The sequence below is a fragment of the Lucilia cuprina genome, chromosome 6 (genome assembly GCF_022045245.1).
Source record: "Lucilia cuprina isolate Lc7/37 chromosome 6, ASM2204524v1, whole genome shotgun sequence".
NCBI classification, from domain to species: domain Eukaryota; kingdom Metazoa; phylum Arthropoda; class Insecta; order Diptera; family Calliphoridae; genus Lucilia; species Lucilia cuprina.
In genome coordinates, this window is record NC_060954.1 from 10819099 (window position 1) to 10843329 (window position 24231).

The 24231-nt window shown below is 28.6% G+C and overlaps 3 protein-coding genes across 3 annotated transcripts in view; 1 reads left to right on the plus strand and 2 right to left on the minus strand.

Moving 5' to 3' along the window:
- The window catches only part of LOC124420486 (cytochrome b5-like), a 16569-nt gene extending 655 nt beyond the window's left edge, over window positions 1–15914 (minus strand). Inside the window, exons 1-2 of the mRNA XM_046953379.1 lie at window positions 15639–15914; window positions 836–1282 (exon numbers count right to left, since the gene is read on the minus strand). Coding sequence (XP_046809335.1) covers window positions 836–1243 — 408 coding nt within the window. The 5' untranslated portion in view covers window positions 1244–1282; window positions 15639–15914. The remainder of the gene's footprint in view (window positions 1–835; window positions 1283–15638) is intronic.
- Window positions 15915–21281: 5367 nt separating this feature from the next.
- The window catches only part of LOC111677638 (peroxisomal membrane protein PEX13), a 30055-nt gene continuing 27105 nt past the window's right edge, over window positions 21282–24231 (plus strand). The window contains exon 1 of the mRNA XM_046953777.1: window positions 21282–21411. The gene's annotated coding sequence lies outside the window, so the exon portion shown is untranslated. The remainder of the gene's footprint in view (window positions 21412–24231) is intronic.
- Window positions 22536–24231, minus strand: part of LOC111677637 (inositol-3-phosphate synthase) — a 15076-nt gene continuing 13380 nt past the window's right edge. Inside the window, exons 3-4 of the mRNA XM_023438797.2 lie at window positions 23577–24044; window positions 22536–23506 (exon numbers count right to left, since the gene is read on the minus strand). Of these exons, the coding sequence (XP_023294565.2) occupies window positions 23360–23506; window positions 23577–24044 (615 nt within the window). The 3' untranslated portion in view covers window positions 22536–23359. The remainder of the gene's footprint in view (window positions 23507–23576; window positions 24045–24231) is intronic.

Below are 24231 nucleotides of genomic sequence, written 5' to 3' on the forward strand. Positions count from 1 at the left end.
TCTAGTCTATAGTCTAGTCTATAGTCTAGTCTATAGTCAAGTCTATAGTCTAGTCTATAGCCTAGTCTATAGTCTAGTCTATAGTCTAGTCTATAGTCTAGTCTATAGCCTAGTCTATAGTCTAGTATATAGTATAGTTTATAGGCTAGTCTATAGTCTGGTTTATAGTCTATATTTTCAGAATTCGAGTAAGATTTTCTTAAGAAAATTTCTTAAACTACCATCCTATTTCAACAACATATTCACCCAGATATTATTACATGTTTCTCCTTCAATTGAAGTAGAATTATATGAAAAACAAATAAATGTAAAGTGTCGATGATGATATCACTTCAATAGACATGATTTAAGTACATAAATTTATTGTCAACATGTTGTATTATAAGTCGGTTAAAAAATTGTGTATTTTCAAGATATTGAATAACATTTTACAACATGTTAAAATGCATGTAATATATCAGAGCACTATAAACTGTAGTTTGTGCTCTCTACTATACATGGACTATATGTATGAAATAGCAACCAACCTTAAAATTGCAATTTATCGAATGTTATCTTATCTACCAAAACAAACTACTAATGTAGGTAAAGTAATGACTTAGTTAGAGTTAGCTAAGACGACAAACAAAAATATATTAAATATTTACATTTAATGATATATGATTGAACTGGAGGGGTTTTTTAGAATACCCCCGGTTAGTCAAAAAAAAAAAAATGTTTTAAAAGTGTTAAACATGGAACTGATAAGAAAAGTCTACAATGAATCATTTATATATAACTAGCAAAGTCTTAACAGGTGAATACTTTAAATAGTTGATCCCACCCCTAAACTTACCTCCATACTTTCATCAATTAGACCGCTGCTACTGTTTTTATCACTTTTGCTGTTGTTATTGTCATCATGTTCATATTCCTCTATAATTTCAATATTTTCCTTTAATTCTGTTCTTATATGACCATTTAATTTGTTCGTTTGAGACTTTGTTTCCTTGGGTCCAATTTTATATTCCTGCATTAAATACATGGCAGCATCCGAGTGAGGCGGGGCTTTCATAAAACGATTTGTCATATCGGAATTTTGTAAACCTTTTAGGGTATTAATACCACCCGGATGTTTGTGTAGAAATTCCGATATATCATAATAATTTTTACGATATTTCACTATAAATATATCCGTATTCGTTGACATTTCTTCTACAGGTGTTTCCATAATTGTTGAGGTTAATTCAGAATTTGGCGCCATTTATAGGTGATAACATGAGAAGTGTTTAATTATGTTTAACTGGAATTAAAAGAAATCATAAAAGATTATCTGTTTAACTTAATAGTATAATATTTTTATTATTACTAATCAAAAATACAATAAATTTACTAAAAAATATTTTGCTAAACAACCGTTGCTTTTGTTTACCGCTACAACACGTATAAGTTCAATAAAACGATTTTATTATTTGCATTTATTTTAATCCATATTTTTTTTCTAAAATTTATTTAATTTTTAATTTTTATAATTAAACATTATCTTTAGAATTGTATCTGAATTTGAAAACAACTATAACTTAAAGGGTGTGACAGTAAAATGTGTAATTTAAAGATATTGTGAAACATTTTTCTACGGAAAATAATAGATAAGAAAGAACTAGTCTATAATCTAGTCTAAAGTCTAGTCTAAAGTTTAGTCTAAAGTCTAGCCTATAGTCTATTCTATTCTATTGTCTATTCTATAGTCTAGTCTATAGTCTAGTCTATAGTCTAGTCTATAGTCTAGTCTATAGTCTAGTCTATAGTCTAGTCTATAGTCTAGTCTATAGTCTAGTCTATATTCTAGTCTATAGTCTAGTCTATAGTCTAGTATATAGTCTAGTCAATAGTCTAGTCTATAGTCTAGTCTATAGTCTAGTCTATAGTCTTGTCTATAGTCTACTCTATAGTCTAGTCTATAGTCTCGTCTATAGTCTAGTCTATAGTCTAGTATATAGTCTAGTCTATAGTCTAGTCTATGGTCTAGTCTATAGTCTAGTCTATAGTCTAGTCTATAATCTAGTCTATAATGTAGTCTATAATCTAGTCTATAATCTAGTCCATAGTCTAGTCCATAGTCTAGTCTATAGTCTAGTCTATAGTCTAGTCTATAGTCTAGTCTATAGTCTAGTCTATAGTCTAGTCTATAGTCTAGAGTATAGTCTAGTCTATAGTCTAGTCTATAGTCTAGTCTATAGTCAAGTCTATAGTCTAGTCTATAGTCTAGTCTATAGTCTAGTCTATAGTCTAGTCTATAGTCGAGTCTATAGTGTAGTCTATAGTCTGTCTATACTCGAGTCTATAGTCTAGTATATAGTCTAGTCTATGGTCTAGTCTGTAGTCTAGTCTATAGTCTAGTCTATAGTCTAGTCTATAGTCTAGTCTATAGTCTAGTCCATAGTCTAGTCCATAGTCTAGTCCATAGTCTAGTCTATAGTGTAGTCTATAGTGTAGTCTATAGTGTAGTCTATAGTGTAGTCTATAGTGTAGTCTATAATCTAGTCTATAGTCTAGTCTTTAGTCTATAGTTTGTCTATACTCGAGTCTATGGTCTAGTCTATATTCTAGTATATAGTCTAGTCTATGGTCTAGTCTCTAGTCTAGTCCATAGTCTAGTCTATAGTCTAGTATATGGTATAGTTTATGGTCCAGTCTGTAGTCTAGTCTATAGTCTAGTCATTAGTCTAGTCTATAGTCTAGTCTATAGTGTAGTCTATAGTCTAGACTATAGTCTAGCACATAGTCAAGTCTATAGTTTAGTCTGTAGTCTAGTCTATAGTCAAGTTTATAGTCTAGTCTATAGTCTAGTATATAGTCTATTTTCTAGTCTATAAAAATTTCATTGTCATTTCAAATAACTTTTGTTTTTGAAACACAGTGTTTGCTGTTTTAAATGTGTTACATTTTTTATATAAATTCAAATTTTTTTATTAAATAATAATTGTTATTGTATTATTTAAAATGAAATTACAACAAAATTTGATGTTTTTATGAAATTGACAGCTTGTTTCTCTTACTATTGTCTAATACAAACTAACAATAAACTTATATATTTAGTTCATTCATCATTATTGTCTGTTTATGAGTTAAAAGGTGTTATAGCCGTGTCTTGATAATGTCTACAATAAAAGTCCAGCAATATCCTTAATGTCCTTTTAACAATATGTATAAATTAATAACATTCACACTTTTTTTGTTGTTTTTTTTCATAAATTGTTATAAATTGTATTTTAATAATGGATCAATCTATATATTTTATCAACATACAACTACTAACACTACTACTCAATACTAAGTATGTACCGTTAGATAGAGAGAGGCTAATGTTATTGAAAATGGGTGGTACTGAAAAGAGAACAGTCAAGGGTGGGTATTGAGGGTTGTGTTTAAATAATAGACCGACATAAAAATTTATTGTTTAAACATGACCTGTTTAAAAAATTATTACAAGGAAATTTATTTTGTTTACATTTCAAAGAAATTTTCAATTATTATTTAAAGAAATTAATTAATCATTTAGTCACAATATTTGACAACTAATATATTACTTTGTCACATTCTGTTTAATTGACCCCTTCGTCTAGTTTAACTTATAAATTAATTATTCGAATTATAATTTGTTTCTGTTACATTTCTTAATTAATAACACGTTTAAGGACACGATTTCATAATTATTAACTAAATACTTTTGTATTTTCCTTTAATTTAATATTGTTTTTGTATGTGTTACTATGTTATATAGTTAATAATTAACTATAATTACAACTACATATTTAATTAATTGTGTGTCTACACATGGCCAAAGTTAATAATCAATTAGAAAACACGGACCGACTTGCAGGTTAGACAGAAAAATATACATAAATTATGAATTTTTACACAATAAAATTTAATTATTTTTTTAATTTGTGTTCAATATATTTTACACGATTCAAATCTTTATAATAGTGGTGTTTTTTACAGGAAGTCAAATTAATTAAATTAAATGCAATAAATAGAGCTTCATAAAAACTGCGAAATTTTTTTATCGGAAATCTTTTAAAGCAATTAACTACCTAAACTTCCGAAAAAATATATCACACACACAGACTAAACTAGACTTTAATCAAGACAATATTTTAGCCAAGATTTAAGACTAGACTATAGAATATACTATAGAATAGACTAGACTACATACTAGACTATAGACTAGACAAGGCTATAGACAAGGTTATAGACTACACTATAGACTAGACTATAGTCTAGACTATAGACCAGATTATAGACTAGACTATAGACTAGACTATATGAAATTTTTTATAGACTAGACAATAGACTATGTACTAGACTATAGACTAGAATATAAACTTCACTATAGACTAGACTACAGACTGAACTATAGACTTGACTATGTGCTAGACTATAGGCTAGACTATAGACTACACTATAGACTACACTATAGACTACACTATAGACTAGACTATACACTAGACTATAGACTACACTATAGACTAGACTATAGACTAGACTATAGACTAGACTATAGACTAGACCATAAACTAGACCATAAACTAGACCATAAACTAGACAATATACTAGACTATAGACTAGACTATAGACTAGACTATAGACTAGACTATAGACTAGACTATAGACTAGACTATAGACTAGACTAAAGACTAGACTATAGACTAGACTGTAGACTAGACTATAGACTAGACTATAGACTAGACTATAGACTAGACTATAGACTAGACTACAGACTAGACTATAGACTAGACTATAGACTAGACTATAGACTAGACTATAGACTAGACTATAGACTAGACTATAGACTAGACTATAGACTAGACTATAGACTAGACTATAGACTAGACTATAGACTAGACTATAGACTAGACTATAGACTAGACTATAGGTTAGACTTTACACTAGACTATAGACTAGACTATGGACTAGACTATAGACTAGACTATAGACTAGACTTTACACTAGACTATAGACTAGACTATAGACTAGACTTTACACTAGACTATAGACTAGACTTTACACTAGACTATAGACTAGACTATAGACTAGACTATAGACTAGACTATAGACTAGACTATAGACTAGACTATAGACTAGACTATAGACTAGACTATAGACTAGACTATAGACTAGACTATAGACTAGACTATAGACTAGACTATAGACTAGACTATAGACTAGACTATAGACTAGACAATAGACTAGACTATAGACTAGACTATAGACTAGACTATAGACTACACTATAGACTAGACTATACACTAGACTATAGACTAGACTATAGACTAGACTATAGACTAGACTATAGGCTAGACTATAGATTAGACAATAGACTAGACTATAGACTAGACTAGACTAGACTATAGACTAGACTAGACTATAGACTATAGACTAGACTAGACTAGACTAGACTATAGACTAGACTAGACTATAGACTAGACTATAGACTAGACTATAGACTAGACTATAGACTAGACTATAGACTAGACTATAGACTAGACTATAGACTAGACTATAGACTAGACTATAGACTAGACTATAGACTAGACTATAGACTAGACTATAGACTAGACTATAGACTAGACTATAGACTAGACTATAGACTAGACTATAGACTAGACTATAGACTAGACTATAGACTAGACTATAGACTAGACTATAGACTAGACTATAGACTAGTCTATAGACTAGACTATAGACTAGACTATAGACTAGACTATAGACTAGACTATAGACTAGACTATAGACTAGACTATAAACTTGATTAGAGACTAGACTATAAACTTGATGAGGGACTAGACTATGGACTAGATTGGAAACTAGACTATAGATTGGAGTATAGACTAGATTATAATCTAGACTATAGACTGGACTATGGACTAGATTAGAGACTAGACTATAGATTGGACTGTGGACTATATTAAAGACTACACTATATACCTATTTATAGTCTAAACTATATACTATCCTTTAGACTACACTATAGACTAGACTATAGACTAAACCATAGACTAGACCATGGCCTTGACTGTAGACTAAACTACTAACTACGCTACAGGGTAGACTTTAGACTAGGTAATTGTCTAGTCTATAGAATTAAATATATGCTAGACAGTTGGCTAGTCTAAGTGCTAGACTATGGACTATACTTGTCTATAGCCTTGTCTATGAGTCAGGCTATAGACTGGAGACTAAATTTTGTTTGAAAAAAAATTAAGATGTACAACAATACGACATCGATTGTGAATGGGACAAATATATTCATTATTTCAAACATTATACTTAGAAGTCATTCTCGAAATATTTAGAAAACAAATCCATAAGTTGATAAACTTTTATCAAATCAAAATTTTTTATAATGATATATTGCACTGCGTGGAGTTATTTATAAACGTATCACAATTTTTTAACACTTTTATGTCTTTTTTGAAATATTTTCAAATAGATTAAAAATCCATTTAAAATAAAACGTTTTTGGAATTAAATTTTATTTTATAGTTGGATTTAATTGTCTATTTTAAAACCTTTTTGCAAAGGTCTTAAGGAAAATTTTGGAATATATTTGAAAAAAAGTTTCCATAGTATTGAAATTCTTGCTGAATAATCCGTCAAATGATTGATGTTTATAAAATCAAACTATTTAACACAAAAATTATTAAAATAAACACAAAAAGTCGTATATAAAAAAAATTAAACGTTTTTTGCATTAAAATTATTTTTTTTAACAATTTTATTTATTTATTTATATGTTGTCATTACTTTTACTTTTATTTCTTTAAAGTAATTATATGCAAATTTAATTTCAAAATTGTTTTCGTTTTAAACTTACACTCAAAAATTCTAATTATTTTAACTTTTTTGTTAAACAATTTAAACTTTTTTTATTAACAATTTCATTTGTATTTTAGTAAGTTTATTAGAAATTATAATTTCTTATGTTTAAAAGTATTCTTTTTTTACAATTATTTTACCGGCGTTGTCTGATTCTAATGATGCGCCTTAGCGTACTAAAAACTAACAAATTCTTTCAAATTGTTTTGTTTTAATTTTTTGCTTAAAGGTGCCTCATATGTATCGTCTCTTATTCTAGTTTAATGTTATGATTACTGGCGTTTTTTTTATTATTGTTTTAGCCGATAAAAAAAGTAGTATAATAAAAGTATTACAATAACAACATTGTGTTATATAAAAAATAGTACACTGAGTGCGTTTAATGGTTGTTGTTTTTGTCATTAATAACTAAAATACTCTATGATAACAGTTGACTGTTAAGTAGACAGAAAACATACTGAATAAAGTTTAGAATTTTAGCAGTATTTTCAGTTTTATATTATTATTGATAGCAGCCTGGTCTACAGCTTTGAATATAGTCTCGGTCTACAATTTTGAGTATGGTTTCTAGTCTATTGACTTGGCTTTAATCTAAAGTCTTGTGTCTAGTCTTGACTGTAGCATAGTCTATAGTTTTGCTTGTAATCAATTCTAGTCTATAGTTTTGCTTGTAATCAATTCTAGTCTATAGTTTTGCTTGTAATCAATTCTAGTCTATAGTCTATTTTATAGTCTGGTCTAAAGTCTAGTTTAAAGTCTAGTCTATATCTAGTCTATAGTCTAATCTATAGACTAGACTATAGTCTAGTCTATAGTCTAGTCTATAGTCTAGTCTATAGTCTAGTCTATAGTCTAGTCTATAGTCTAGTCTATAGTCTAGTCTATAGTCTAGTCTATAGTCTAGTCTATAGTCTAGTCTATAGTCTAGTCTATAGTCTAGTCTATAGTCTAGTCTATAGTCTAGTCTATAGTCTAGTCTATAGTCTAGTCTATAGTCTAGTCTATAGTCTAGTCTATAGTCTAGTCTATAGTCTAGTCTATAGTCTAGTCTATAGTCTAGTCTATAGTCTAGTCTATAGTCTAGTCTATAGTCTAGTCTATAGTCTAGTCTATAGTCTAGTCTATAGTCTAGTCTATAGTCTAGTCTATAGTCTAGTCTATAGTCTAGTCTATAGTCTAGTCTATAGTCTAGTCTATAGTCTAGTCTATAGTCTAGTCTATAGTATAGTCTAGTCTATAGTCTAGTCTATAGTCTAGTCTATAGTCTAGTCTATAGTCTAGTCTATAGTCTAGTCTATAGTCTAGTCTATAGTCTAGTCTATAGTCTAGTCTATAGTCTAGTCTATAGTCTAGTCTATAGTCTAGTCTATAGTCTAGTCTATAGTCTAGTCTATAGTCTAGTCTATAGTCTAGTCTATAGTCTAGTCTATAGTCTAGTCTATAGTCTAGTCTATAGTCTAGTCTATAGTCTAGTCTATAGTCTAGTCTATAGTCTAGTCTATAGTCTAGTCTATAGTCTAGTCTATAGTCTAGTCTATAGTCTAGTCTATAGTCTAGTCTATAGTCTAGTCTATAGTCTAGTCTATAGTCTAGTCTATAGTCTAGTCTATAGTCTAGTCTATAGTCTAGTCTATAGTCTATTCTATAGTCTATAGTCTAGTCTATAGTCTAGTCTATAGTCTAGTCTATAGTCTAGTCTATAGTCTAGTCTATAGTCTAGTCTATAGTCTAGTCTATAGTCTAGTCTATAGTCTAGTCTTAGTCTAGTCTATAGTCTAGTCTATAGTCTAGTCTATAGTCTAGTCTATAGTCTAGTCTATAGTCTAGTCTATAGTCTAGTCTATAGTCTAGTCTATAGTCTAGTCTATAGTCTAGTCTATAGTCTAGTCTATAGTCTAGTCTATAGTCTAGTCTATAGTCTAGTCTATAGTCTAGTCTATAGTCTAGTCTATAGTTCTAGTCTATAGTCTAGTCTATAGTCTAGTCTATATAGTCTAGTCTATAGTCTAGTCTATAGTCTAGTCTATAGTCTAGTCTATAGTCTAGTCTATAGTCTAGTCTATAGTCTAGTCTATAGTCTAGTCTATAGTCTAGTCTATAGTCTAGTCTATAGTCTAGTCTATAGTCTAGTCTATAGTCTAGTCTATAGTCTAGTCTATAGTCTAGTCTATAGTCTAGTCTATAGTCTAGTCTATAGTCTAGTCTATAGTCTAGTCTATAGTCTAGTCTATAGTCTAGTCTATAGTCTAGTCTATAGTCTAGTCTATAGTCTAGTCTATAGTCTAGTCTATAGTCTAGTCTATAGTCTAGTCTATAGTCTAGTCTATAGTCTAGTCTATAGTCTAGTCTATAGTCTAGTCTATAGTCTAGTCTATAGTCTAGTCTATAGTCTAGTCTATAGTCTAGTCTATAGTCTAGTCTATAGTCTAGTCTATAGTCTAGTCTATAGTCTTGTATATAGTCTAGTCTATAGTCTAGTCTATAGTCTAGTGTATAGTCTAGTCTTGTCTATAAAAACCTTTGTTAGAAATTAATAAAAACTTCCTAAAGATTTCCTACAAGTCATACAAATTCCATGTGTTCACATTCTTTCGCATTTTCCGCACAGATAATTTTTTTATTAAAAAATTAATGCAATATATACACTACAGGAAGTAGTTTGATATGTATTTAGTACATATTTTTGCACAGACATATTTTAGATCACATATTAAAATACATTTTTTTTTTGTAATAATAAAATTCAAAATTAGAAATCAATGAAATTGTTTAGTAGCACGTACTACGTCATTGCTACGTTGTCATATTGATTAAATGTTAATTAGAAAAGATAGAACACACCAACAAACGTATCTCAAGAGATACGCGCATTCTTGCATAGTTTTCGAAACAGCTGTTGTCTATTAAAATGTATCTCATCAATAACGGTAACCAAAATATATTTATGTGTACTAAATTAAAATTGCAAGTATTTGTAGCAATGATAATAATGTTAAACTTCAATAGGGCCGTTCATGTTTTCGTTTAAAGATAGTTTTATTAATCTTATAAATATCTCTTGACATTACTTTAATTTGTCGGCTTATATCAAACTTACATATGTGTTTGTGAAATTTTTGTTTAAATATTTTTCACGTCCGTCCTTAGGCACATTACTCGGGTTTAGTTCTAGTACTCAATAAAATGTTATAAATTATAGCAGATAATAGTAGTATATCTATTTTCGTTAAATGTACTAAATATGAAACCCAAAACACTTTTAGATAAGAGGTACAATTTTAATTAATGTATGACTAATCGAATGATCGACATAAATTTATATAAAAAATGGGAATGTTATGATGAAGCAAAAATTAAGTGTTATAAAAAATGTACATTACTCAATATTATAAAACTTAGGGTAATAAATGAACTAAACAATTGGTCAAAAGTGTATGGGCCGAATAAAGTTCCACCTGTTGCAATAAGCTGAACTATAGATTAAACTATAGTCTAGAGTAGAGATTAAACTATAGTCTGGACTGTAGATTAAACTATAGTCAGGACTATAAATTTAACTATAGTCTATTCTATGGACTAGACTATGGTTTTATCTAAAATCTGGACTTTTGTATGATTATAGTCAGGACTAAAGTTTAATTTTAAGTCTGACACATAGTCAGGACTATAGTCAAGTCTATATTCTGTATATTGTAGTCTATAATCTGACTGTAGTCTATAGTCTAGTCTATAGTCTATTCTATAGTCTAGTCTATAGTCTAGTCTATAGTCTAGTCTATAGTCTAGTCTATAGTCTAGTCTATAGTCTAGTCTATAGTCTAGTCTATAGTCTAGTCTATAGTCTAGTCTATAGTCTAGTCTATAGTCTAGTCTAGTCTATAGTCTAGTCTGTAGTCTAGTCTATAGTCTAGCCTATAGTCTAGTCTATAGTATAGTCTTTAGTAAAGTCTATAATATTGCCTATAGTATAGTTTATAGTCTAGTCTATAGTCTATATTCTAGTATATACTCTAGTCTATAATAAATCTATAATATAGTATATAGCTTACTCTAAGTCTAGTCTATAGTATAGTCTATAGTATAGTCTATAGTCTAGTCTATAGTCTAGTCTATAGTCTAGTCTATAGTGTAGCTAATAGTTGAGCCTATAGTCTAGTCTATAGTATAGTCTGATATAATGTCTATATATAGTATTGTCTATAGTCTAGTCTATAGTCTAGTCTAAAGTCTAGTTTAGAATCTTGTTTATAGTCTATTCAATAGTCTAGTCTATAGTTTAGTCTATAGTCTAATCTATAGTCTAGTCTATAGTATAGTCTATAGTATAGTCTATAGTATAGTCTATAGTATAGTCTATAGTATAGTCTATAGTATAGTCTATAGTATAGTCTATAGTATAGTCTAAAGTCTAGTCTATAGTCTAGTCTATAGTCAAGTCTATAGTCTAGTCTATAGTCTAGTCTATAGTCTGGTCCATAGTCTAGTCTATAGTCTAGTCTATAGTCTAGTCTATAGTCTAGTCTATAGTCTGGCCTTTAGTCTAGTCTATAGTCTAGTATATTGTCTAGTCTATATTCTATCCTATAGTCTATTCTATAGTCTAGTCTATAGTTTAGTCTATCGTCTAGTCTTTACTATAGATAATAATCAAGACTATAGACTACTCTATAGAGTAGTTTATATTATTGATTATTATCTAATTTTCAGTCTTGTATTTAGTCTGCGCATACTAAGGAATTTAGTCTATCCTCATGGTATTAACTATATTATAGTAATTAATAAAATAAGTAAATAAATATTGATAAGCTTTACAGACAGACAATATTTATGAATTATTAAAAGTTGGTGTAAAACTATTAATAACAATTTGTTTTTTTATCTTTATGATGCGAGATAAAAAACCTCAATTACTAAAGTGGAACAAAGAAATAAAAAACGCGTAACAAAACCATTTTATGTGATTAACTATAATAAGGTCCAAAAAAATTTAATTAGAAACCATTACAAGGTGTACTGACATGGCCAGGGGATTAATCTTTTAAATTTTTTCTCTTAGTGTAGTTACCTCTTAAATAATTTTTTGTTGTTCTTAATAATATATATGTATTAACAATTAGTTCTGTCTAGTAAAAAATATATTTGTGTATAAATATTTATTTAACTTATCGACAATTTAGTCATTCCGGTTATTGTTCATGACCCATAAATATAATGGTGTTAAATGTTACACATCACAACTAAATAATTCAATGAATTATTAATTGTTTTTCTAAAAATAGTAACATTTATAGTTAAATATAGGACCAATAAGGGACAAACTTACACTGGAGGGTATGACACATTGTTCTTATCAGTGGTTATGGTATAAGCACCTGATCATTTTGATATCGGGTACTTAAAAGTTGTCACTTAATGTTAAGTACTCAAATTGTTTGTTTTGAGGATGAACTTGGCTGATAGCTTATTGAGACTAGGCGAGAGATTATACTATTGACTAGACTATAACCTACACTATAGAGTCTACCAGAGACTAGACTATAGACTAGATTAGTCTATAGACTAGACTATAGACTAGACTATAGACTAGACTATAGACTAGACTATAGACTAGACTATAGACTAGACTATAGACAAGACTATAGACTAGACTATAGACTAGTCTATAGTTTAGTCTATCGTCTAGTCTTTACTATAGATAATAATCAAGACTATAGACTACTCTATAGAGTAGTAGTTTATATTATTGATTATTATCTAATTTTCAGTCTTGTATTTAGTCTGCGCATACTAAGGAATTTAGTCTATCCTCATGGTATTAACTATATTATAGTAATTAATAAAATAAGTAAATAAATATTGATAAGCTTTACAGACAGACAATATTTATGAATTATTAAAAGTTGGGGTAAAACTATTAATAACAATTTGTTTTTTTATCTTTATGATGCGAGATAAAAAACCTCAATTACTAAAGTGGAACAAAGAAATAAAAAACGCGTAACAAAACCATTTTATGTGATTAACTATAATAAGGTCCAAAAAAATTTAATTAGAAACCATTACAAGGTGTACTGACATGGCCAGGGGATTAATCTTTTAAATTTTTTCTCTTAGTGTAGTTACCTCTTAAATAATTTTTTGTTGTTCTTAATAATATATATGTATTAACAATTAGTTCTGTCTAGTAAAAAATATATTTGTGTATAAATATTTATTTAACTTATCGACAATTTAGTCATTCCGGTTATTGTTCATGACCCATAAAATATAATGGTGTTAAATGTTACACATCACAACTAAATAATTCAATGAATTATTAATTGTTTTTCTAAAAATAGTAACATTTATAGTTAAATATAGGACCAATAAGGGACAAACTTACACTGGAGGGTATGACACATTGTTCTTATCAGTGGTTATGGTATAAGCACCTGATCATTTTGATATCGGGTACTTAAAAGTTGTCACTTAATGTTAAGTACTCAAATTGTTTGTTTTGAGGATGAACTTGGCTGATAGCTTATTGAGACTAGGCGAGAGATTATACTATTGACTAGACTATAACCTACACTATAGAGTCTACCAGAGACTAGACTATAGACTAGATTAGTCTATAGACTAGACTATAGACTAGACTATAGACTAGACTATAGACTAGACTATAGACTAGACTATAGACTAGACTATAGACAAGACTATAGACTAGACTATAGACTAGACTATAGACTAGACTATAGACTAGACTATAGACTAGACTATAGACTAGACTATAGACTACACTATAGACTAGACTATAGACTAGACTATAGACTAGACTATAGACTAGACTATAGACTAGACTATAGACTAGACTATAGACTAGACTATAGACTAGACTATAGACTAGACTATAGACTAGACTATAGACTAGACTATAGACTAGACTATAGACTAGACTATAGACTAGACTATAGACTAGACTATAGACTAGACTATGGACTAGATTGGAAACTAGACTATAGACTAGACTATAGACTAGACTATAGACTAGACTATAGACTAGACTATAGACTAGACTATAGACTAGACTATAGCCTAGACTATAGACTAGACTATACACTAGACTATAGACTAGACTATAGACTAGACTATAGACTAGACTATAGACTAGACTATAGACTAGACTATAGACTAGACTATAGACTAGACTAGAGACTAGACTATAGACTAGACTATAGACTAGACTATAGGCTAGACTATAGACTAGACTATAGACTATACTATAGAGTAGACTATAGAGTAGACTATAGACTAGACTATAGACTAGACTATAGACAAGACTATAGACTAGACTATAGGCTAGACTATAGACAAGACTATAGACTAGACTATAGACTAGATATAGACTAGACTATAGACTAGACTATAGACTAGACTATAGACTAGACTATAGACTAGACTATAGACTAGACTATAGACTAGACTATAGACTAGACTATAGACTAGACTATAGACTAGACTATAGACTAGACTATAGACTAGACTATAGACTAGACTATAGACTAGACTATAGACAAGACTATAGACTAGACTATAGACAAGACTATAGACTAGACTATAGGCTAGACTATAGACTAGACTATAGACTATACTATAGAGTAGACTATAGAGTAGACTATAGACTAGACTATAGACTAGACTATAGACAAGACTATAGACTAGACTATAGGCTAGACTATAGACTAGACTATAGACTAGACTATAGACTAGACTATAGACTAGACTATAGACTAGACTATAGGCTAGACTATAGACTAGACTATAGACTAGACTATAGACTATACTATAGAGTAGACTATAGAGTAGACTATAGACTAGACTATAGACTAGACTATAGACGAGACTATAGACTAGACTATAGGCTAGACTATAGACAAGACTATAGACTAGACTATAGACTAGACTATAGACTAGACTATAGACTAGACTATAGACTAGACTATAGACTAGACTATAGACTAGACTATAGACTAGACTATAGACTAGACTATAGACTAGACTATAGACTAGACTATAGACTAGACTATAGACTAGACTATAGACTAGACTATAGACTAGACTATAGACAAGACTATAGACTAGACTATAGACAAGACTATAGACTAGACTATAGGCTAGACTATAGACTAGACTATAGACTATACTATAGAGTAGACTATAGAGTAGACTATAGACTAGACTATAGACTAGACTATAGACAAGACTATAGACTAGACTATAGGCTAGACTATAGACAAGACTATAGACTAGACTATAGGCTAGACTATAGACTAGACTATAGACTAGACTATAGACTAGACTATAGACTAGACTATAGACTAGACTATAGACTAGACTATAGACTATAGACTAGACTATAGACTAGACTATAGACTAGACTTTAGACTAGACTATAGACTAGACTATAGACTAGACTATAAACTAGACTATAAACTAGACTATAGACTAGACTATAGACTAGACTATAGAGTAGACTATGGACTACACTATAGACTAAACTATAGACTACACTATAGACTAAACTATAGACTAAACTATAGACTAGACTATAGTCTATACTATAGTCTAGACTATAGACTAGACTATAGATATTTTAAAAAATTGTACTCCAGACTTTAAACTAGACTTTAGAGCAACCTTAAATTGTAGTGTATATTAAATATTTAAAAAGACTAGTTGCCTATTTTCAAATGCTTTTAAAATTCTTTGATTCATAAAACGCCCTTATTTAGACTTACCCAAACATTCGAAAATTAAATCCAAATTTGGATTTCCACTGCTTTTTTTCAATAATTATTTTATAAATTAAATAATTGAAACAAACAATTCCATTTATAAAACACTTTTCACCAATTAAGGGAACATTGAATTTTGGACTCAACTGAATTTCATTGGTCAATTTTATTTTTTTTTTTTTAATTTATAACAATAAAAAATTATTTTTAATATATAATTATTAGTTGTTTATTTATTACTTTTAAAATATTTTCTTTATTTTGTTTTTATATTTTTACAAATATTTTGCATTAATAATTACTTTATAATAATCTTTTGAAATGTGAGAAATTATAATTGTTATTAGAATTAAATTTACAACTTTACTAAAACGATGCTAACTTCTTAAAAGTTTCCAAGACACTACTACTGAGGTTTCTTTTCACTCTGTCGTTGTCTAGGGTCTAGCATGAATGTTCGCTCATTCATAGTACGAATAAAATATAGAAAAAAAAACTCAAAACTTTAATCAGTTTAATAACGTTTTTGTGTTTCCCATTTCTAGAATATTTTCTTTTTTAATTTTTATCCCTGTATGCCTTCTCTAGGCGAATGTTTGTTTGTTTGTATGTATGTTTGTATGTAAATTAATCAGGTTGACGTAATATTTAACTGACAGTGTACGAACGTAAAAAACAAATCAAATCGAAATCAAAAACTAAACATCAAAATATCAACATGTCTGTGATGGTGATGAAGAGATTCCAAGTGTTCAAAAAATTATGTGTGTTAAAAGGTGTTACTGGGAGGAGAAGGTGTAGTAGGTGCTACTCAGTAGTGCGGGAGGTTTTACATTTTTTCATATATAAATAGCCACAAACAATAATATTATTATTGTTATTATAAAAAATAAATTTCCATATGATATAAATGTGGACTATAGACTAGACTATAGACTAGACTTTAGACTAGACTATAGACTAGACTATAGACTAGGCTATAGACTAGACTATAGACTAGACTATAGACTAGACTATAGACTATAGACTAGACTATAGACTAGACTTTAGACTAGACTATAGACTAGACTATAGACTATAGACTAGACTATAGACTAGACTATAGACTAGATTATAACTAGATTATAGACTAGACTATAGACTAGACTATAGACTAGACTATAGACTAGACTATAGACTAGGCTTTAGACCAGACTATAGATTAGGCTGTAGACCAGACTATAGACGAAACTATAGATTAGACAATAGTCTAGACTATAGAATAGACTATAGACTATTGTATGACATTTCCACTGTGACAGCAATATTAAAGCATTATGTCAAAAACAGTGATGCCAACTATTAACTTGTTCATCTAAAAGTTAATTACCCACTTTATCTTATCTCTAGTCTATTCTTTAAGATTTATTATAAAAAAATTATCCTTTTTTGTTTAGAAATATTTCTTATACGAACATTCCAGTCTCCACACATGTCTGAAATTAATTTTATTAAAAGCTTTAACGTTTCGCAACAAAAACTTTTTTATACACATTTATATCATATGGAAATTTATTTTTTATAATAACAATAATAATATTATTGTTTGTGGCTATTTATATATGAAAAATGTAAAACCTCCCGCACTACTGAGTAGCACCTACTACACCTTCTCCTCCCAGTAACACCTTTTTAACACACATAATTTTTGAACACTTGGAATCTCTTCATCACCATCACAGACATGTTGATATTTTGATGTTTAGTTTTTGATTTCGATTTGATTTGTTTTTACGTTCGTACACTGTCAGTTAAATATTACGTCAACCTGATTAATTTACATACAAACATACATACAAACAAACAAACATTCGCCTAGAGAAGGCATACAGGGATAAAAATTAAAAAGAAATATTCTAGAAATGGGAAACACAAAAACGTTATTAAACTGATTAAAGTTTTGAGTTTTTTTTTCTATATTTTATTCGTACCTATGAATGAGCGAACATTCATGCTAGACCTAGACAACGACAGAGTGAAAAGAAACCTCAGTAGTAGTGTCTTGGAAACTTTTAAGAAGTTAGCATCGGGTTTTAGTAAAGTTGTAAATTTAATTCTAATAACAATTATAATTTCTCACTTAAAGATCAATTATTATGTATTTGCGAATATTTGTAAAAATATAAAAACAAAATAAAGAAAATATTTTAAAAGTAATAAATAAACAACTAATAATTATATATTAAAAATAATTTTTTATTGTTATAAATTAAAAAAAAAAAAATAAAATTGACCAATGAAATTCAGTTGAGTCCAAAATTCAATGTTCCCTTAATTGGTGAAAAGTGTTTTATAAATGGAATTGTTTGTTTCAATTATTTAATTTATAAAATAATTATTGAAAAAAAGCAGTGGAAATCCAAATTTGGATTTAATTTTCGAATGTTTGGGTAAGTCTAAATAAGGGCGTTTAATGAATCAAAGAATTTTAAAAGCATTTGAAAATAGGCAACTAGTCTTTTTAAATATTTAATATACACTACAATTTAAGGTTGCTCTAAAGTCTAGTTTAAAGTCTGGAGTACAATTTTTTAAAATATCTATAGTCTAGTCTATAGTCTAGACTATAGTATAGACTATAGTCTAGTCTATAGTTTAGTCTATAGTTTAGTCTATAGTGTAGTCTATAGTTTAGTCTATAGTGTAGTCCATAGTCTACTCTATAGTCTAGTCTATAGTCTAGTCTATAGTCTAGTTTATAGTCTAGTTTATAGTCTAGTCTATAGTCTAGTCTATAGTCTAGTCTAAAGTCTAGTCTATAGTCTAGTCTATAGTCTAGTCTATAGTCTATAGTCTAGTCTATAGTCTAGTCTATAGTCTAGTCTATAGTCTAGTCTATAGTCTAGTCTATAGTCTAGTCTATAGTCTAGTCTATAGTCTAGTCGTTAGTCTAATCTATAGTCTAGACTTTAGTCTATAGTCTCGTCTATAGTCTGGTCTACAGACTAGTCCATAGTCTAGTATATAGGGTAGTCATCGTCTAGCCTATAGTCAATAGTCCAGTCTATAGTCTAGTCTATAGTCTAGTATAAAGTCTAGTCTACAGTATAGTCAATTAATAATCCAGTACAGTTTAATCTGTATCTAGGTCTAGTCTATAGTCCAGACCATAAGCTATACTCTACTCCAAACTACAGACCTAACTCTAGTTCAGATTATATTTTTGGTGTCACTTTAATAAGCATAACAATAACCTTGTCAAAATGCGTGTCTTATTTGTTGCTTTGAAAATGTCTCTTTGACACGTTATAATTTTCGAAGTCCTTGAGATTTCTGCATGTATTGTTTTAGTGTTTACACGTGGTGGCAATGTGTTAGAAAGAAATTGTTACTTTTTAAGGAAACATCAACGTGTTTAGGAGAGTATTTTGCAGACTTCTGTGTTAATAAAATATGTCATGATGTCAACGGAAATTAAGAATAAAAGCTGTAAATTGTATTAAGATTATAGCTTAATTTTTTTACTTTAGCATTTGGGTAATAATTAAAATACACTTGACTTAAATAGAATTAACAACAATTATAATTGATGATTTAGGTAACAAATTAATTATAGATTAAACAATTTTAAAGCAAAATTTTTAAATGAGTGATTTTTGTAGCAATATAAAGTAAAATGTAAATGTAGCTTCTTAATTGCTTCTTTTAAAACAATATTTTTTCTTTATCTTTTACCTAACAAAAGTCCAAAGTTTCAAAATTTTTTGTTCGGTTACCCCATGGAGCTGATTCATTCGCTTGTTTATTGACTTTTTATAAAAAGTAAAGTTTCCTGAATGTCATCAATCTAAAAGTTCACTCTGTACTTTGGGATCTCTAGAAACGTACAGAACTTAGTTTGTCAGTTAATATTTTATTATCTTTGGGTAATATGTTTTCACTACTATTTGTTTGAAACCTATCAATTTTATATATTGTCATATTTACTATCTACTCTTATCTATAGAAATTATTTATAAAATAAATATTTTTTTTTATATTTATCTATAAATTTCGGGTTTTTGTGCTTTGCATGCGATTTTATCTTTAAAAATTGGCTCATTTATTTGTTGACTTAAATTAAACATAAAAATATTTAAATAAAAAATATATAATTATTCCATTCCATACAATAGAGAATATGGTGTAAAATAGTTTTTTCTTCATTAGAATCCATGTATAACAGTTTTTGTTGTAGAAAGTCAAAGTTATTCTTTAAACAAATTTTGTTATAACAGCATTTTTTTAATAGATAAATCTGTGTATAACAGTTTTTTCTTAATAAAAATCCATGTGTATAACAACTTTTTTCTATAAAAACTTGTTTACAAAACTGTTATAAATATAGTTTTTTTTGGTAATTTTTGTGTATAACAGTTTTTTTTATAAAAAATTATTATATAACAGCTTAACTATAGAAAAATTTGTGTATAACAGTTTTTTCTAAAGAAAATTATGTGTATAACAGTTTTAAAATATAATTTTGTTTAAGAATAACTAGTTTTTCAATAGAAAAGTCAGAGTATAACAGTTTTTCATAGAAAATTCTCTTTCGAAATGATTTTCTCTATAAATTATTTTGTATTACAGTTGTTTTTTTATGCAAACATAACACGGTATAACAGTTTCAAACGAAAAATTTATAAATAACAGTATTTTCTAAGGAAAATTATGTGTATAACAGTTTTAAATGAAAAATCAATATATGAAAGTTTTTTCTTTTTGAATGTTTGTGTATAACAGTTTTTTTTTAATAAAAATCTTTCTAAAAAAAATTCTCTATATAACAGTTTTTTCTAAATAAAAAACTTTGTATAACAGTTTTTTTCTAATGAAAAAATCTTTGTATAACAGTTAGTTTCAAGAATAATTATGTAAGCTTCTGTTTATATATAAAAAATAAGTGTATAACAGTTTATTCTAAGGAAAAATCTGTGTATAACAGTTTTTTTATATGAAAAATCATTTGTATAAAAGTTTCTATATAGAAAATCAGTAAAAAACATTATTTTTTTATATAAAAATTTGTGTATAAAAGTTTTTTCTATAGAAAAAGTAATGTATATAACAGTTTATTCTAAAGAAAACTCTGTGTATAACAGTTTTTTTCCAATGAAAACCTGTGTATAATACTTTGTTATATAGAAAATTCTGAGGATAACAATATTTTTATAAAAAACTTCCTTACTTTTTCCCTATAGAAAAATTACTTTATAAAAGTTTATTCTGAACGAGATATTTGTGTATAACAGTTTATTTCTATAGAAAATTCTGTATTTAAAAGTTTTTTTTTTATGAAATAATTCTGGGTATAACAACTTAATTATAACAATTAACTAAATATCCGTTATTTTAACGTTACAAGCAAAAATTTCCCCTTTTCAAACCATTTCCCATCTGGTAACACTATGTTCCACACAAATTTCCTTTATTTCTAACTGAAACAGCTGGCAATGCTTTTGCTTGACAACAGCTGCATTTTTAAGTCTGTTAGCTGGCAACTCTCTACAATAACATGTTATTGTGAATAATTTTCACATAAATTAAACAATTTCTAACAGTTTTCAACTAAGTGCGAAAATTATGGTTTTTTAAAGGAATTTTTATAAATTGTAAATATATAAAAATGTAAAATAAATGTTTAACTTTATAGTTTTTGTGCTAAAAGTGGTTAAGTGTTAAAAATTAAAGATTGTGTGTAAAGAGCATAATGCGTCAGCAGAAATTTTTGTGTATGGAATTTTGAAGACAATTTTCGGTAAGTAAAATTTTTAGTTTTAATACTTTTTATATATGTACATTGAGTAGAAAAAGTAAATAATACATTTTAGATTTTTAATTTGAAATAAGAACATATTTAATGCTTTTTGAAAAAGTCCCAACAATCTACAGATTAGTTTTATTTAGACTTCTAGTTCAGTTTTTGATCAGTTCTTGTTCAATTAATGTTCTGTTGCAGTTCATGTTCTGTTCAGTTATAGTACAGTTCTAACTCAATTCTTGTTCAGTTTTAGTTCAGTTCTATTTCAGTTCTAGTACAGTTCTAGTTCAATTCTATATTAGTTCTAGTTCTGTTCTAGTTCAGTTCTATTTAAGTTCTAGTTAAGTTCTAGTTAAATTCTAGTTCAGTTCTAGTTCAGTTCTAGTTCATTTCTAGTTCTAGTTCAGTTCTAGTTCATGTCGAGTTCTAGTTCAGGTCTAGTTCAGTTTTAGTTCAGATCAAGTTCAGTTCTAGTTTAGTTCTAGTTCAGTTCTAGTACAGTTCTAGTACAGTTCTAGTACAGTTCTAGTTCAGTCTAGTTCAGTCTAGTTCAGTCTAGTTCAGTTCTAGTTCTAGTTCAGTTCTAGTTTAATTCTAGTCCAGATCTAGTTTAGTTCTAGTTAATTTCTAGTTCAGTTCCAGTTTAATTCTAGTTCAGTTCTAGTTCAGTTCTAGTTCAGTTCCAGTTCTGTTTTAGTTCAGTTCTAGTTCAGTTCTAGTTCAGTTCTAGTTCAGTTCTAGTTCAGTTCTAGTTCAGTTCTAGTTCAGTTCTAGTTCAGTTCTAGTTTAGTTCTAGTTCAGTTCTAGTTCAGTTCTAGTTCAGTTCTAGTTCAGTTCTAGTTCAGTTCTAGTTCAGTTCTAGTTCAGTTCTAGTTCAGTTCTAGTTCAGTTCTAGTTTCAGTTCTAGTTCATTCTAGTTCCGTTCTAGTTTAGTTTTAGTTCAGTCTAGTTCCGTTCTAGTTCAGTCGTAGTTCAGTTTCAGTTCAGTTTTGGTTAAGTTCTAGTTCAGTTCTAGTTTAGTTTTAATCCAGTTCTAAGTCAGATCTAGCAGTTCTAGTTTAGAGTTTAAGTTAAGTACAGTTCTAGATCAGTTGCTCTTATCAATAAATATAACACAGTTATTTTTGGGATTTATTTCAAAAAATATATATATTGTTTACAAAATAGTAGAAATTTGAAAAATAAACATTTGTATTCCTGGAAAATAACTACAACTTATGATATTGATTATTAATTATAATTAAATATACACAAAACTTAATGTATATTAAAATACATATTATGTAGTAAACATAAACATCTTTTCCAAGGAAATAAACTAAAGAGGTAATTAAAAGAATGTACATTAAATTTATTAACTTGGAAACTTTTAAACAAAATATTGGTAATAAGTAAACTTAAAATTTAATAAATTAAGGTACTTAAAACATTTTTCCTTTCACGCTTAGAAGGAAAAAAACAGCAAAATGCAGCACCTCAACAAATGAAATATAAAACATAAACTTTTTACTTTTTCATATAAAAATATGTTTTCAGTTCATATAGTATTTTATTTATAACACAAAAGAAATTTGTAATTTCTTTAAAATTGTCCATAACTGTTAAGCTAAATCTACGAATAATATAGATTTGTTGTTAAACAAAACAAATAAGTATTTATAACTTAATACTAAAACGTTTTTTGTTTTTTTGTTTAAAGAAAAAGTTTAAAGGAGTTTTATAAACATAAATACAAAACTGCTGTGGGTTGGTTTTTTGTTTTTCAAAACTACATACTACCAGAAGGTTTTAGGGTATAATCTTGAGAGATATACAACAAAATGTTTAGTTTTATATATGTAAAGATATTTAAAATCCTAGAATCTTTAAAAGATTCCTTTTTGGAATTGTTAATGAGATGTTGTTAGTTGGTGAGTAGAGAAAATGGGAATATTTACTGATCAATTTAATGAACACCATTTGTACCATTTGTTGTAATACCATTAGCATGACCATTAGCTTGAACCTTGATGTGTTGCTGTTGCTTGTTATTGGCCAAAGAGGTCTTGAGTTTTTTGGTTGGTGGTTCATTGGTAATGCTCGAAAAATCAAACTGAAATGAAATTAAATTAAATTTATAAATAATTTTGCATAATTTTTTAAAATTCTCATTTTTAACTTACTCTTTGTTCCAAAGTCATATGATTAATGGGTGCCAAACCAATGCAACCACGTAAAATATTCTCTATGGCAGCTCTTTGACGGAATAGAGAATTAACCACTTGTGCTCCCTCAGGCACTAAAGGTGCCTTGCACAAATAACTCAATATAGATAATACCGGTTTGAATGGTACCCAGGGAGCATTTGGTTCATTCTTGTTCTTGATTTGTATGCGTGAGCACAATTCACCCAAAATTACTAAATCCAAAATAAGAGGAGTAGCCAAGAGGGAATCTTCACAGGTATTGTGAATGACAAGTGTGTTATGACCGCCCATCATAATTTCCGAAGTGTATTCATCCATGGCACGTTTGCTGTCACCAACGTATGGAACATATTTAATGACCACCACATGATCGGGATGTTCTTTGGGTCCATAAAGTAACTTGTTGGAATCTACCATATCATCGACAACATTGCTCTTGGAGATCTATATAAAGAAAGGAGAAATTTTAATTTAGTTCCAGTTTGTTGATAGTTCGATTCTAGTTCAATTGTAGTTAAGTTCTAGTTCTAGTTCAGTTCTAGTTCAGTTCTAGTTCAATTCTAGTTAAGTTCTAGTTCAGTTCTAGTTCAGTTCTAGTTCAGTTCTAGTTCAGTTCTAGTTCAGTTCTAGT